This window comes from Colobus angolensis, unplaced genomic scaffold, assembly GCF_000951035.1.
Source record: "Colobus angolensis palliatus isolate OR3802 unplaced genomic scaffold, Cang.pa_1.0 Scaffold5, whole genome shotgun sequence".
NCBI classification, from domain to species: domain Eukaryota; kingdom Metazoa; phylum Chordata; class Mammalia; order Primates; family Cercopithecidae; genus Colobus; species Colobus angolensis.
This window is the reverse complement of record NW_012118487.1, coordinates 1,346,252-1,359,538: the sequence shown is the minus strand read 5'-3', so window position 1 is coordinate 1,359,538 and position 13,287 is coordinate 1,346,252. Positions and strand designations below refer to the sequence as shown.

Genomic DNA, 13,287 nt, shown 5'->3' with positions numbered 1-13,287 from the left:
GAGAATGGCGTGAACCTGGGAGGCGGAGCTTGCAGTGAGCTGAGATCCGGCCACTGCACTCCAGCCTGGGCGACAGAGCGAGACTCCGTCTCAAAACAAACAAACAAACAAACAAAAACCTCAGTGTTACTCACTTAGCTTGCTTTTAATGTTTTTTTCTAACTTCATCATCTTAAAGTGAAAAATTGTTCCCAAGTACATAAAATCTCTACTTTCAGGAACAATTCTAGTCAAAAGCATTTAGAGCTTTCACATGAACACTTAAAAAGTTTTTATTTGTAAGAGTCCCATCCCAACTCTTAGCCTATTCTTTTCTCACATGCAGAAAAATTGGAAAGAGATTTCTACCGTCTGCAAATTCCCGTGTTTAAGAACCACTGTGAATAATCCACCTCCCTACCCAATTCAACATACAGTTTTCCTGACAGTTTGTATATTTTCTGTCTTTCCCACCCTTAAATTTAGTTTTATGACTTTAACCAGACTTCTTAGGAGTGGAAAGTTACCTGTAATAGATGATGGTTTATTCCACATAATCTTGGGGAATAAAACTTTAAAAAAGTTTATGGTTTATACTTCTGGTTTACATTACTTCCTTAACCAAAAGTCTAACTAAGAAATTTGAATATTTAAAATAAAAAGAGCCTAATTTTGCTTCATTGTCTGTGAAAATAATTATCTATATCTTTTGCATGTAAGACAAATCTCAGTGAAAAGGGTGCTTAAATAGAAGTTAACACTATTTTAAAGCAAGAATGGAAGTGGTTTCATCATGCATAAACAACAACTCCCCACATTTTGTAATGATTGATCCAGATGCAATTTGTAGTCAGACAGGAGAAGTTGAAAGCAGAGAAATAACACTGAGAGATAGAGAAGCTCCTTCATTCAGTGCAAAAGGTCAAAGGCACATCAGTTTCTTTAATAATGCAAACCTCAGCACACATTATCAGTGTCCTCATTATTATTGCCTTGTTTATTTCCTACTGCTAATTGTTAATTTCAACGTGAAATTTACCTGTATTGCTGCATGCATCTTGCAATTTAAGAAGCGAAGTAACCCAATTTCCAAGCTAGTGCTTTCAGGAAAATATTGGATTGTATTTACTTCAAGCAGAGTTTGATACTTTACGGACACAATTAAAATTTTAAATCCCTTAATTAATATACCAATTGCCAAAACTGGGCTGTTATCCTTCTAAACTACCAGCCCAAATGCTAGTGGGATCCTTCTAAACTACCAGCCCAAATGGTAGTGGGTATCTAATCTACCTCTAGAAAGAAAATGAACTGTATTTGCTCTATGTACTTTTTCTTGTACAGCTTGCCACAGAGACATTTATAAAGGAATTGATATGAGAGGAGTCAATTTTAATGTATCTAAGGTTAGCAGTGTTGAAGAATGCCAAAAAAGGTGCACCAATAACATTCGCTGCCAATTTTTTTCATATGCCACACAAACATTTCACAATGCAGACTACCGGTGAGTACAATTCATGGTGTTTGTTCTTTATATTAGTGCCCCCAGGATTTCATTGTATTCTTCATAACTTCTTTTGTTCCCGAACTAAAAACCAAACAGGGCTTTTACTCCTAACCACTTTCCTTATTTACTTATTCTATTTTATATTTTTATCTTCTTCAGAGCTGAGTCTCGCTCTGTTGCCCAGGCTGGAGTGCAGTGGCACAATCTCAGCTCACTGCAACCTGTGCTTCCTGGCTTCAGGCAATCCTCCTTCCTCAGCCTCCCATGTCACTAGGACCACAGGCACCCACCACCACACCTAGCTAATTTTTGTGTTTTTAGTAGAGACGGGGTTTTACCATGTTGCTCAGGCTGGTCTGGAAGTCCTGATCTCGTGATCCACCCACCTCGGCCTCCCAAAGCGCTGGGATTACAGGCATGAGCCACTGCGCCCGGCCCTTCATTTTTTAATTAAATAATTCATTTAATTTCATTTGTTTCTCTACTCTTTTCCCCTAGCAGGTAATTGTACCCCATCTTCAAAGCCTGGCATCCTCTTCCACCACTTCGCCAAAGCCTGATTCTTTCAGGTCTTTCCTCAGATACCGTCCCCTCCAAAGGGCCATTTCTGAGCATTCTCTTTTAAGCCACATTCAGCTCTGTTTATTTCATTCATAGAGCTAGTCACAATTTGATTTTAACTTGTGAATTTCTTTCCTTATTTTTAAATCTCATTTTTGTTTGCATAGATATATGGGGTACAAGGGTAATTTTATTACCTTGGTGTATTGTACGGTGGTAAAGTCTGGGCTTTTGGTATATCCATCACTGGAGTCATGGACATTGTACCCACTAAGCAATTTTTCATCACCCGCCCCCTTCCCACCTCTCTATCACCTTCCCAGTCTCTACTGTCGATCACTCCGTGCTCTTCTCAATTTTGGTATCATTTTTCCTGAAGCGAAATTTTGGTGTCATTGTTCCTGAAGCGAAATTTTGGTGTCATTGTTTCTGAAGACATTTTCTGAAGTCTGTGTCATTTTTCGCTTTCCTGAAGCGAATTTTGGTGTCATTTTTCCTGAAGTTCCATTTACCCCACACATAGGCCTTGCTTATAGAATGAGGGTTTAGTGTCATGGTGTCTCCTGCCTCATTCTCACCCCAACTTTCCCTTTACCCCTTTGTGCCGAGAAGGATGTCCATTTGATTAATCATGCAAACCCCTAACCCACTCATTATCCGTGTCATTGTTTTTTCCACTGTCCATTTGAATACTAAATGTTACCTGGACTGCTACCTCCACCTCAAAGTGCAGGAAGCAAAGTAACCTCTTTTCTTCCCATTCAGGAACACTTGCCTATTAAAGCACGGTCCCAGAGGAACGCCTACCACTATAAAGGTGCTGAATAACGTGGAATCTGGATTCTCACTGAAGCCCTGTGCCCTTTCAGAAATTGGTAATTGTAGGACCACTTCACCTTGTGATTGTAGTAGGCGGAATAGGAGCCCCCAGAGATGTCCCTGTGCTGAGCCCCGGTACCTGTGCGAGTGTTCCCATAGCTGGCAAAAGCGCCTCTATCCATGGGATTCAGTTAAGGACTTTGAGACGGGGAGTTTACTCTGGATTTTCTCAATGGGCCCCGTGTACTCACAGGGTTGAGTGCTCACAAGGCTAATAAGAAAAAGAGAGAGGCAGAAGCGTCAGAGCCAGAGAGAGGTTTGAAGGTGTTACACTGCTGGCTTTGAAGACGAAGGCCCATGAGCCAAGGAATGCAGGCGACCTCTAGAAGTTGAAAAGGGTGAGGAAACAGTTTCCCTGTGGAGCGTCCTGGAGGAACAAGCCCTGCTGATGTCTCCATTTTAGCCCAGTAAGACCCAATCTCTAGAATGGTAAGATAATAACTTTGTGTTGTTTTTAACCACTGAGTTTGTGGTTACGCCCCGATAGCAGCAGTTAGAGGAAACTAGTACAGTGACGTTGTTATAGGTACAATGATATTGTAGCAAAACTGTAAGGTCATTCCTTGGTTGCGTCCCTGTCTAGGGAAATGACTCTACCAGGAGGAGGGAAATAACATTCTGTCGTGTCACACATAAAGGTAATTTCAATGGAATTATCCAGAAAATTGCCATGACATTCCACCTCATTTAGCATATCAGGATGTTAATGACAAGATGTTACTGAAACCAAATCTCTTACTGCCAGTTCTCCACAGTACTGGCTGCTGGCTCTGTGCCTGGCCCTGTACTGGATGCTGGGCTAGGATTTCCCTGTGGAAGATTGGGAAGGTTGGCTACAAGGTGTCTATTTTCCTGTCTCCTCTTTGCGACAGCACACCTTCTCCACGGCGTGTGCCAGGTTCACACGTACTGGTGATGTAATTTCAACGTTCATATTATTTTTTTCCGGGAGAGTTTTTGAAGGCTGCCAGGAGGCAGGACTCGATGCAAGCATGCTGTATTCTGTATCCAACTGTTGCTGGAAGGATTTGCTGCACTTACTCAGGGAACAGGCAAGCTCATGCTGTGGTTCTGGGCTGTCACAGCTGCTGTCCATACCTGGGAGAGCACCCTGGATGGCTCATCTCTGTACTTGCTTTCTTGTTAAATTGCAGTGAGTTCACATGTGATTTAATCTGATCAAATGGCCTTTACAGACTGACAAAAATCTGGCTGTTTCAGGCAGTGTTTTGAGCTGCTAAGGGCATGACTTTTCACTGAGTACATGTTCCCCATTCCTCAGGGAACACCCAGTAGCTACGTGCCTCCTCAGCCTGGAGTAGGGCTGTCTCCTGGCCTCACTGCCCAGATGAGATTCATAAGTTAGGGATCATCTGTAGTCATCACTACAGATTTGTCCTTAGTTTCACCACGGATTTTTCTAATTTTACAAACAAAACCCCTAAGGCTCCTAGAAGGAGGGCAGAAGTGAAGGTGCTCGGGGGTCACATAGCTGACGAGCTAAACCAGAACTTGACCCTTGGGTCACACAGATTTCACATTGCTCACTCCCCATTTTGATTTTTTAATGGATTTAATGGTGTTTTAAAGTCTCCTGCCTCTCAACTCACATGAATTCATCATATTTACAGATTTCCTTCTCTTGCGGTCCATCTCCCTGCATAGATCTTGAGAGATGTCACGATAATCACATCTCCCCAGTGAATTTAACAAAACCGTTTGCAATTCTGATATGGAAAATCTACCATATGACTTATTAATTTATCAATTGAGGTGATAAACATATTTTTCAAGCCAAAAGCAGGAGAACATAAACTGGAAAAAGTTTTGTTTTTTTTGTTTTTTTTTTTAAATTTTTATCACTCTGGGGAAGAAAGTCTGATAAAAGAACCTGGTTGATGAAATTGCAATTAGTGGGAGCAACATCATGGTTTCTGTTCCGAGACTAACCAGATGGCATACTTGAAACAGAGAATGTCCTAGAAATCAACTGGTTGCTTCGCCGAAATATCTATAACTAGTGCCCGACATATTAGATATGAAAAGCAAAGTAAAAACCATTTTAATAGGTTAGGACATTGGCCTGCAGTATTGCATATATTTAATGTCACGTGCCTCTGTGTGAAGAGACCACCAGACAGGCTTTGTGTGAGCAATAAAGCTTTTTAATCACCTGGGTGCAGGAAGGCTGAGTCCAAAAAGAGAGTCAGGGAAGGGAGATGGGGTGGGGCCATTTACAGGATTCGGGTAAGTAATGGAAAATTACACTCAAAGGGGTTGTTCTCTGGTGGGCGGTGGGGGAGGGTCACAAGGTGTTCATTGGGAGAGCTTCTGAGCCAGGAAGAAGGAATTTCACAAGGTAATGTCACCAGTGAAGGCAGGAACCGGCCATTTTCACTTCTTTTGTCGTTCTTCAGTTACTTCAGGCCATCTGGATGTGTGTGTGCAGGCTTACGCCCAGAGGTCTGACATTCCTGTCTTCTGATATTCATAAGAAAAATAAAATGAAATAGGGGTAAAGTGTTGGGGTGGCAAAAATTTTGGGGGTGGTATGGAGAGATAACGGGCGATGTTTATCAGGGCTGCTTCGAGCAGGATTGGGGTGGTGTGGAAACCTAGAGTGGGAGAGATTAAGCTGAAGGAAGATTTTGTGGTAAGGGCTGATACTGTGGGGTTGTTAGTGGGAGCATTTGTCATATAGAATGATTGGTGATGGCCTGGATATGGTTTTGTATGAATTAAGAAACTAAACGGAAGACACAAGGTCTGAATAAGAGAAGGAGAAAAACAGGTATTAAAGGACTGAGAATTGGGAGGACCCAGGACATCTAAATTAGAGAGTGCCTAAGGGGATTCAGCAGCATTAGTTGCTTGGTTGGTGAGTTTTTGGGCTCTATCCTTGACAGAGTCCTCCTTTTTAAGTTGGAGCCTGAGCTTGGTGAGGTGTGTTTTTAAAAGACCATTAGTCCATTCTACCTTTCCTGAAGATTGAGGACGGTAAGGGGTATGAAGGTTTTACTGACTACTAAGAGCCTGAGAGACTGCTTGGGTGATTTGACTAATAAAGGCCGGTCCATTATCAGATTGTGTAGAGGTGGGAAGGTCAAACCAAGGAATTATGTTTTACAGAAGGGAAGAAATGACCACGGTGGCCTTCTCAGACCCTGTGGGAAAGGCTTCTACCCATCCAGTGAAAGTGTCTACCCAGACCAAGAGGTATTTTAGTTTCCTGACTCAGGGCATGTGAGTAAAGTCAATTCACCAGTCCTCTGCAGGGGCAAATCCCCAAGCTTGATGTGCAGGGAAGGGAGGGGGCCTGAACAATCCCTGAGGGGTAGTAGAATAGCAGATGGAACACTGGGAAGTGATTTCCTTGAGGATAGATTTCCACAATGGAAAGGAAAAGAGAGGTTTTAAGAGGCAGGCTAGTGGCTTGTAACTTACATGGAAGAGGTTACGAAATGACGACAGAATAGAATGGGCCTGTGAGGCTGGAAGGAGATATTTTCCTTGGTCCAAGAACGATTTGCCTTGTGTGGGAAGAGATTGATAGGTGGAAGTTTCAATGTGGGAGTAGACGGGAGTGACTGATGAGAGGGAAGAAAAACTGGCCATGAGGGACAGAAGTTGGAATGCTAGCTGTTTTTATAGCTACCTTATCAGCATGGGTGTTGCCTTGAGCAATGGGATCTGATGCCTTTTGATGGCCCTTGCAGTGAATGACTCTAGCTTCCTTTGGAAGTAAAGTGGCCTTGAGAAGAGTTTTTATTAAAGAGGCATTAATGATGGAGGACCCTTGTGTAGTGAGGAAACCTCTTTCTGCGCGTATAACAGCATAGTGGTGCGGGATATGGAAGGCATATTTAGAGTCAGTGTAAATATTGACACATAGTCCCCTTGCAAGAGTGAGGGCCTGAGTTAAGGCAATGAGTTCAGCTTGCTGGGAGGTAGTGGAGGGTGCAGAGTGGTAGCCTCAATGATAAATATGGAAGATATTATAGCATAGCCTGCCTTTGCTGGTGAGTGGCGATTAGGGCTGGTGGAACTGCCATCAATAAACCAAGTGTGATCAGGGTAAGGAATAGGAAAGACGGAAATATGGGGAAATGGAGTGGATGTCAGGTGGATCAGAGAGATACAGCCATGGCAATGGGGGCTAGCCTAAAACAGTAAGGTCAAGTTGTTTGGACAGAAAGGCTACAGGGCAAGGTCCTGGCTCTTGTGTAAGAATTTTGACTGCACAGCCCTGTACTTTGGCTGTGTGTAATGAAAAGGGTTGGAATGAGTTAGGGAGAGCTAGTGTGGGAGCAGCTTCTAGTGCTGTTTTTAAGGAATGGCAAGAGGAGTGGCTAAAGGATTTAGGATCTATGGGGTCAGCTAGATTCACTTTTGTGAGTTTATATAATGGTTTAGTTAGGATGGTAAAACTAGGTATCCAAAGGCAGAAGTACTTAACAATGCCTAGGAAGAAAAGGAGTTGTTGTTTTGTAGAAGGCGTTGGGGCTTGGGAGATTAGCCAGACACGATCAGCAGGGAGAGCATGTGTGTTCTCATGAAGAATTATGTTGAGATAGGTAACAGATGAGGAAGAAATTTGGGCTTGACTGAAGTAATGGGTGCTGTCTGTGAAGCCTTGCAGCAGTACAGCCCAGGTAATTTGCTGAGCCTGATGGGTGCCAGGGTCAGTCCAAGTGAAAGCAAAGAGAGGCTGGGATGAAGGGTGCAAAGGATAGTAAAGAAAGCATGTTTGAGATCCAGAACAGAATAATGGGTTATGGAGGGGTTGTGGAGGGAGGTATTGAGGATAGGAGAGTATATATCCACTGGGTGGATAGGCAAGACAATTTGGTTGATAAGGCACAGATCCTGAACTAACCTGTAAGGCTTGTCTGGTTTTTGGACAGGTAAAATGGGGGAATTGTAAAGAGAGTTTATAGGCTTTAAAAGGCCATGCTGTAACAGGTGAGTGATAACAGGCTTTAATCCTTTAAACGCATGCTGTGGGATGGAATAGTGGTGCTGGGCAGGGTAAGGGTGATTAGGTTTTAATGGGATGGTAAGGGGTGCATGATCAGTCACCAAGGAGGGAGCAGAGGTAACCTACACTTGTAGATGAAGGTGGGGACATACAAGAGGAGGATGCGAAGGAGGCTTTGGGGACAAGGGTGGCAATGAGGTGTGGCTGTGGCCTAGGAACAGTCAGGGAAGCAGATAATTTAGTTAAAATGCCTCAACCTAATAAGGGAACTGGGTAGGTGGGGATAACTAAAAAGGAGTGCATAAAAGAATGTTGTCTAAGTTGGCACCAGAGTTGGGGAGTTTTAAGAGGTTTAGAAGCCTGGCCGTCAATACCCACAACAGTTATGGGAGCAAGGGAGACAGGCCCTTGCAAAGAAGGTAATGTGGAGTGGGTAGCAGGTATATTAATTAAGAAGGGGACGGACTTACCCTCCACAGTAAGAGTTGCCCAAAGCGTCTGTGATGGTCCAGGAGGCTTCCGAGGCGATCAGGCAGCTTTTCAGCTGCTGAGCCGAGAAGATCTGGGAAAGAGTCAGTCAGAGAGCCTTGGGCCAGAGCTCCAGGGGCTCTGGGAGTGGCTGCTGGGCGAGTTGGAGAGTCTGATTTCCAGTGGGGTCCCACAAAGATGGGACACGACTTAGGAGGAATCCTGGGCTGCGGGCATTCCTTGGCCCAGTGGCCAGATTTCTGGCACTTGAAACAAAATCCTGATGGAGGAGGTCCTGTAGGAATGCTTGACCACTGCAGCTTAGGCATTTTGAAGTTTTTGTGTGCTGGAGATGTGGCTGGGTTTTGTCTCACAGCAGAGGCAAGGAATTGCATTTCAGAAATATGTTGCTACTTGTCTGCCTCTACTCTATTATTGTACACCTTGAAGGCAAGGTTAATTAAGTCCTGCTGTGGGGTTTGAGGGCTGGAATCTAATTTTTGGAGGTTTTTTTTTTTTAATGTCAGGAGCTGACTGGGTGATAAAATGCGTACTGAGAATAAGACGGCTTTCTGGCCCTTCTGGGTCTAGGGCTGTAAAGCGTCTCAGGGTTGCTATCAAATGAGCCATGAACTGGGCTAGGTTTTTATATATGATGAAAAAGAGCCTAAATGCTAACTGATTTGGGAGCGGTCACATAAAGAAGAAGGAGCATTAATCTTGACTATGCCTTTAGCTCCAGCCACCTCTTTAGGAGGAAATTGTTGGGCAGGTGAGAGGGCCGGGTGTGAAGCCGGACCGGGTGTGAGGAGGGGAGGTCATAGAAGGATTATAGGGTGGAGGAGCGGAGGCTGAGGAAGAATTGGGACCTGGCTCAGTCTGGCGAGGAGCAGCCTGGGGAGGAGGGGAGAGGTCAGATGGGTCCATAGAAAAGGAAAATTGGAAAGACACAGCAACGCTTGGGGTTGAGATTGAGGGGACAGGTGGGAGGGAAAGAAGGAAGATTTGGTATGAGTTGCATTGGGAACAAAGACTAGGGAGGGACTGATGTGTAAAAGAACGCCCGGACATCAGGCAGCTCAGACCGTTTGCCCATTTTACAACAAGAATTATCTAGATCTTGCAGGATGGAAAAATCAAAAGTGCCGTTTTCTAGCTATTTGGAACCATTGTCAAGTTTGTATTGGAGTTCAGTGGCATTGCAGAAGAAAATAAGGTGTTTAGGTTTTAGGTCCGGTGTGAGTTGAAGAGGTTTTAAGTTCATAGGCTAAGGGAGAAGAAAGAGGAATGGAGGGTGGAAAGTTGCCTATAGTGAAGGAGGCAAGCCCAGAGAAAAGAGAGGGTAGAGACATGGAGAGAAGGGGTAAGGGGTGCTTGCCCCCCAGGAAAGTGGTGCTTGCCACTAAGGGTGAAGGATCAAGGCAGGCATCCCTGCGGTGATCAGACACCTCTGAAACATGGGCGCATAATCAAGCAGGTGTCCCTGTAGTGATTAAACGCCAAGGGAAGACTGTCTTCCCGAGTCCATGACCGGCGCCAGAGTTTTGGGTTTACAGATAAAACGTGTCTCCTCTGTCTCTACCAGAAAATGAAATGAATTGAAATTAAGGGAAGGGAGAGATTGAAGGATGGCGCCAAGATTAAAAGGAGAAAGAGGTTGAGGGATAGTGAGAGAGGTTGGATAAGAGAGTAAAAAGGGGCCGTTTACCCGATTTAAAATCGGTGAGATGTTCCTTGGGCTGTTTGGTCTGAGGACCAGAGGTCCTAAGTGGATCTTTCTCACAGAGCAAAGAGGAGGAGGACAGGGGATTGATCTCCCAAGGGAGGTCCCCCGATCCGTGTCACGGCACCAAATGTCATGTGTGCCCGTGTGAAGAGACCACTAATCAGGCTTTGTGTGAGCAATAAAGCTTTTTAATCACCTGGGTGCAGCTGGGCTGAGTCAGAAAAGAGAGCCAGCGAAGGGAGACAGGGGTGGGCCGTTTTATAGGATTTGGGTAGGTAATGGAAAATTGCAGTCAAAAGGGTTGTTCTCTGATGGGCAGGGTCGGGGGTCACAAGGTGCTCAGTGGGTGAGCTTCTGAGCCAGGAGAAGGAATTTCACAAGGTGATGTCATCAGTGAAGTCAGGAACCGCCCATTTTCACTTCTTTTGTCATTCTTCAGTTACTTCAGGCCATCTGGATGTGTGTGTGCAGGCTTGGGCTCAGAGACCTGACATTTAACATGGATAAATGTGAAGTTCTTAGAATCATACGTACACATTGGAAAAAATGGGGTTTAATAGCACTTTATAAGAAGACTTGAAGAATGTTTGAGAATCCACTATGAAGCTGCTGAAAATATCAAGAAAATTTAATTCTTATGTATATAAATAATATGTCTGTTTTACATGAATTCCCTCTATCAAGTTTGGTATTTTAATATAACATATATTATTTTTTCATAGTAGATTTAAAATTTTTGGTATATAATTTAGATAACATAAAATTAACCCTTTGAAAGTGTAAACTCAGTGGTTTTTAGTATATCCACCTGATTGCACAAGAATCACCACTATCTAGTTCCAGAACAGTTTTATTACCACTGAAGAAAGACTGTATCCATTGGCAGTCTTTCTCCGTTCCCTACTCCTCCAATCCCCTGGCAACCACTAATGTACTTTCCATGTCTGTGGACTTGACTCTTCGGGACATTTTACATAAATGGAATCATGCAATGCAGCACATTTTGCATCTAGCTTTTTTCATCTGGAGTGTTTTCAAGGCTCATTCATATTCTAGCATATAACAGTACTTTGTTCCTATTTAGGACTAAATAATATTCTTTTGTATGAATAAACCATATTTTGTTTATATACTTTGATGAACATTTGAGTTGTTTCTGTTTTTTTTTTTTTTTTTTTTTGCCTCATGAATAGTGCTGCAATGGACAACAGCATGCATTTGTGTAGGCATGCATTTTAAATTCTCTTATGTATATACTTGGGATTAAAATTGTTGGATCATACAGTAACTCCATGTTTAACTTTTTGATTTTTGCCTCATGAATAGTGCTGCAATGGACAACAGCATGCATTTTTGTAGGCATGCATTTTAAATTCTCTTATGTATATACTTGGGATTAAAATTGTTGGATCATACAGTAACTCCATGTTTAACTTTTTGATGAACTGCCAAACTGTTTTTGAGAGCAGCTACACAATTTTACATTCTTACCAGCAACAACTGAGTGCTTCAATCTCTCCACAACCTTAACACTTGTTATGTTTTTTTTTTATTATTGCCTTTCTAGGCAGTGTGAAGTGGTGTCTCACTGTGGTTTTGATATGTATTTCCCTAATGACTAATAATGTTGTGTATCTTTTCATGTGCTTATTATCAATTTGAATAAATTCTTTGGGGAAATCTCTGTTTAAATCCTTTAGCCATTAAAAATAATTGGGTTATTTTGTTTTCATTGTTGAGTTGTATGAACTCTTTATATACTCTGGATACTACACTCTTGTAACATATATTATTGACAAAAATTTCTATGCATCTGCAGGTCATCTTTTCACTTTACTGATGGTGTTCTCTGAAGCGCAAAAGTTTTTAAACTTGATGAAATCCAGTCTGGCTTTATTCTTGCATGTGCTTTACCTAATATGCCAAAACCTAATTCATGGTTATGAAGATTTTTGCTTATGATTTGTTCTTAGAGGTTTATAGTTTTAGCTCTTAAATTTAGGCATTTAATGCATTTTAAATTAAACTTTGTATATGGTGTAAAATAGGAATCCAACTTAATTCTTGCATGTGGATATTCAGTTATTCCATTGTCTTGAAACCCTTTTCAAAATCAATTTTCTATAAATGTAAGAGTTTATTTTTAGACCATCAGTTCTATCCCATTGACCTATTTGTCTGTCCTAATGCCAGTTACACACAGTCTTTTTTACCATAACTTTGTAGTCAGTTTTGAACTCAGACAGTCTGAGTGCTTTTATTTTGTTCTTTTTCAAGATTAATTTGGTTATTCCGGATCTTTTGCATTTCCATATCAATTGGAGGTTGGTTGTGAATTTCTGCAACAAAAAGGCAGCAGGATTTTGATAGAGAGTGCATTGAATCTGTAGACCAATGAGTATCAATAGAATTATGTGTTATCAAATTTAGTAAACTACATAAACGATAGGAACACAACTAAAATAAAACTAAGATATAAGATCATACTAATGTAATGTTAATAAAAGTGGATTGTCTCTTGTTCTAATTTTAATGTGCATAAGGCATTTTTGTTAATCACTTCTTATTAAAGAATTTTTTATAATATTCAGGAAAATACAACAAAAAAAAACCCCCTTACATTCCTAAGGCCTCAGAGTCAGAGTAATAGAAAGGAAACGTAAACACATGCTGAGTAATGCAAACATTTGGCAAAGGTGGTGACTGGAGCTAGCAGCACAGCTTTTATTTCTCTGACACAGGAATTTGCTCCTTAGAGTTGGACCCGTTTTGCCTTCCTCTAAATGGCAAACAGTTTGGAGGTATTTTAAAGGACATTTTTTCACTTAGGATGTTTAGTACCATGAATAATATAAATAGTCATAATTTCCTTAATTATGATGACAAAATACAAGCAAATTTAGCATCGTGTCGTTTCCTAAGGAACATCTCTCTCTGAGTTCACAGGTTGTCACATGAACATCTTCCAGCATCTTGCCTTCTCAGGTGTGGATGTTGCCAGAGTTCTCACTCCAGATGCTTTTGTGTGTCGAACTATCTGCACCTATCATCCCAACTGCCTCTTCTTTACGTTCTATACGAATGCATGGAAGATCGAGTCACAAAGGCGAGTATGCATGGCTAGCACTTGCTGCTGTACTTTCATCAAATTTATTTTAGAGTCTGAGTTTTGTTTTTTTTTTTTTTTTT

The 13,287-nt window shown here is 42.0% G+C and overlaps 1 protein-coding gene across 1 annotated transcript in view; it reads left to right on the top strand.

Moving 5' to 3' along the window:
• KLKB1 (kallikrein B, plasma (Fletcher factor) 1) overlaps window positions 1-13,287 on the top strand; it is a 35,982-nt gene that overhangs the window by 12,811 nt on the left and 9,884 nt on the right. The window contains exons 6-8 of the mRNA XM_011959514.1: window positions 1,324-1,483; window positions 2,813-2,922; window positions 13,045-13,204. Coding sequence (XP_011814904.1) covers window positions 1,324-1,483; window positions 2,813-2,922; window positions 13,045-13,204 — 430 coding nt within the window. The remainder of the gene's footprint in view (window positions 1-1,323; window positions 1,484-2,812; window positions 2,923-13,044; window positions 13,205-13,287) is intronic.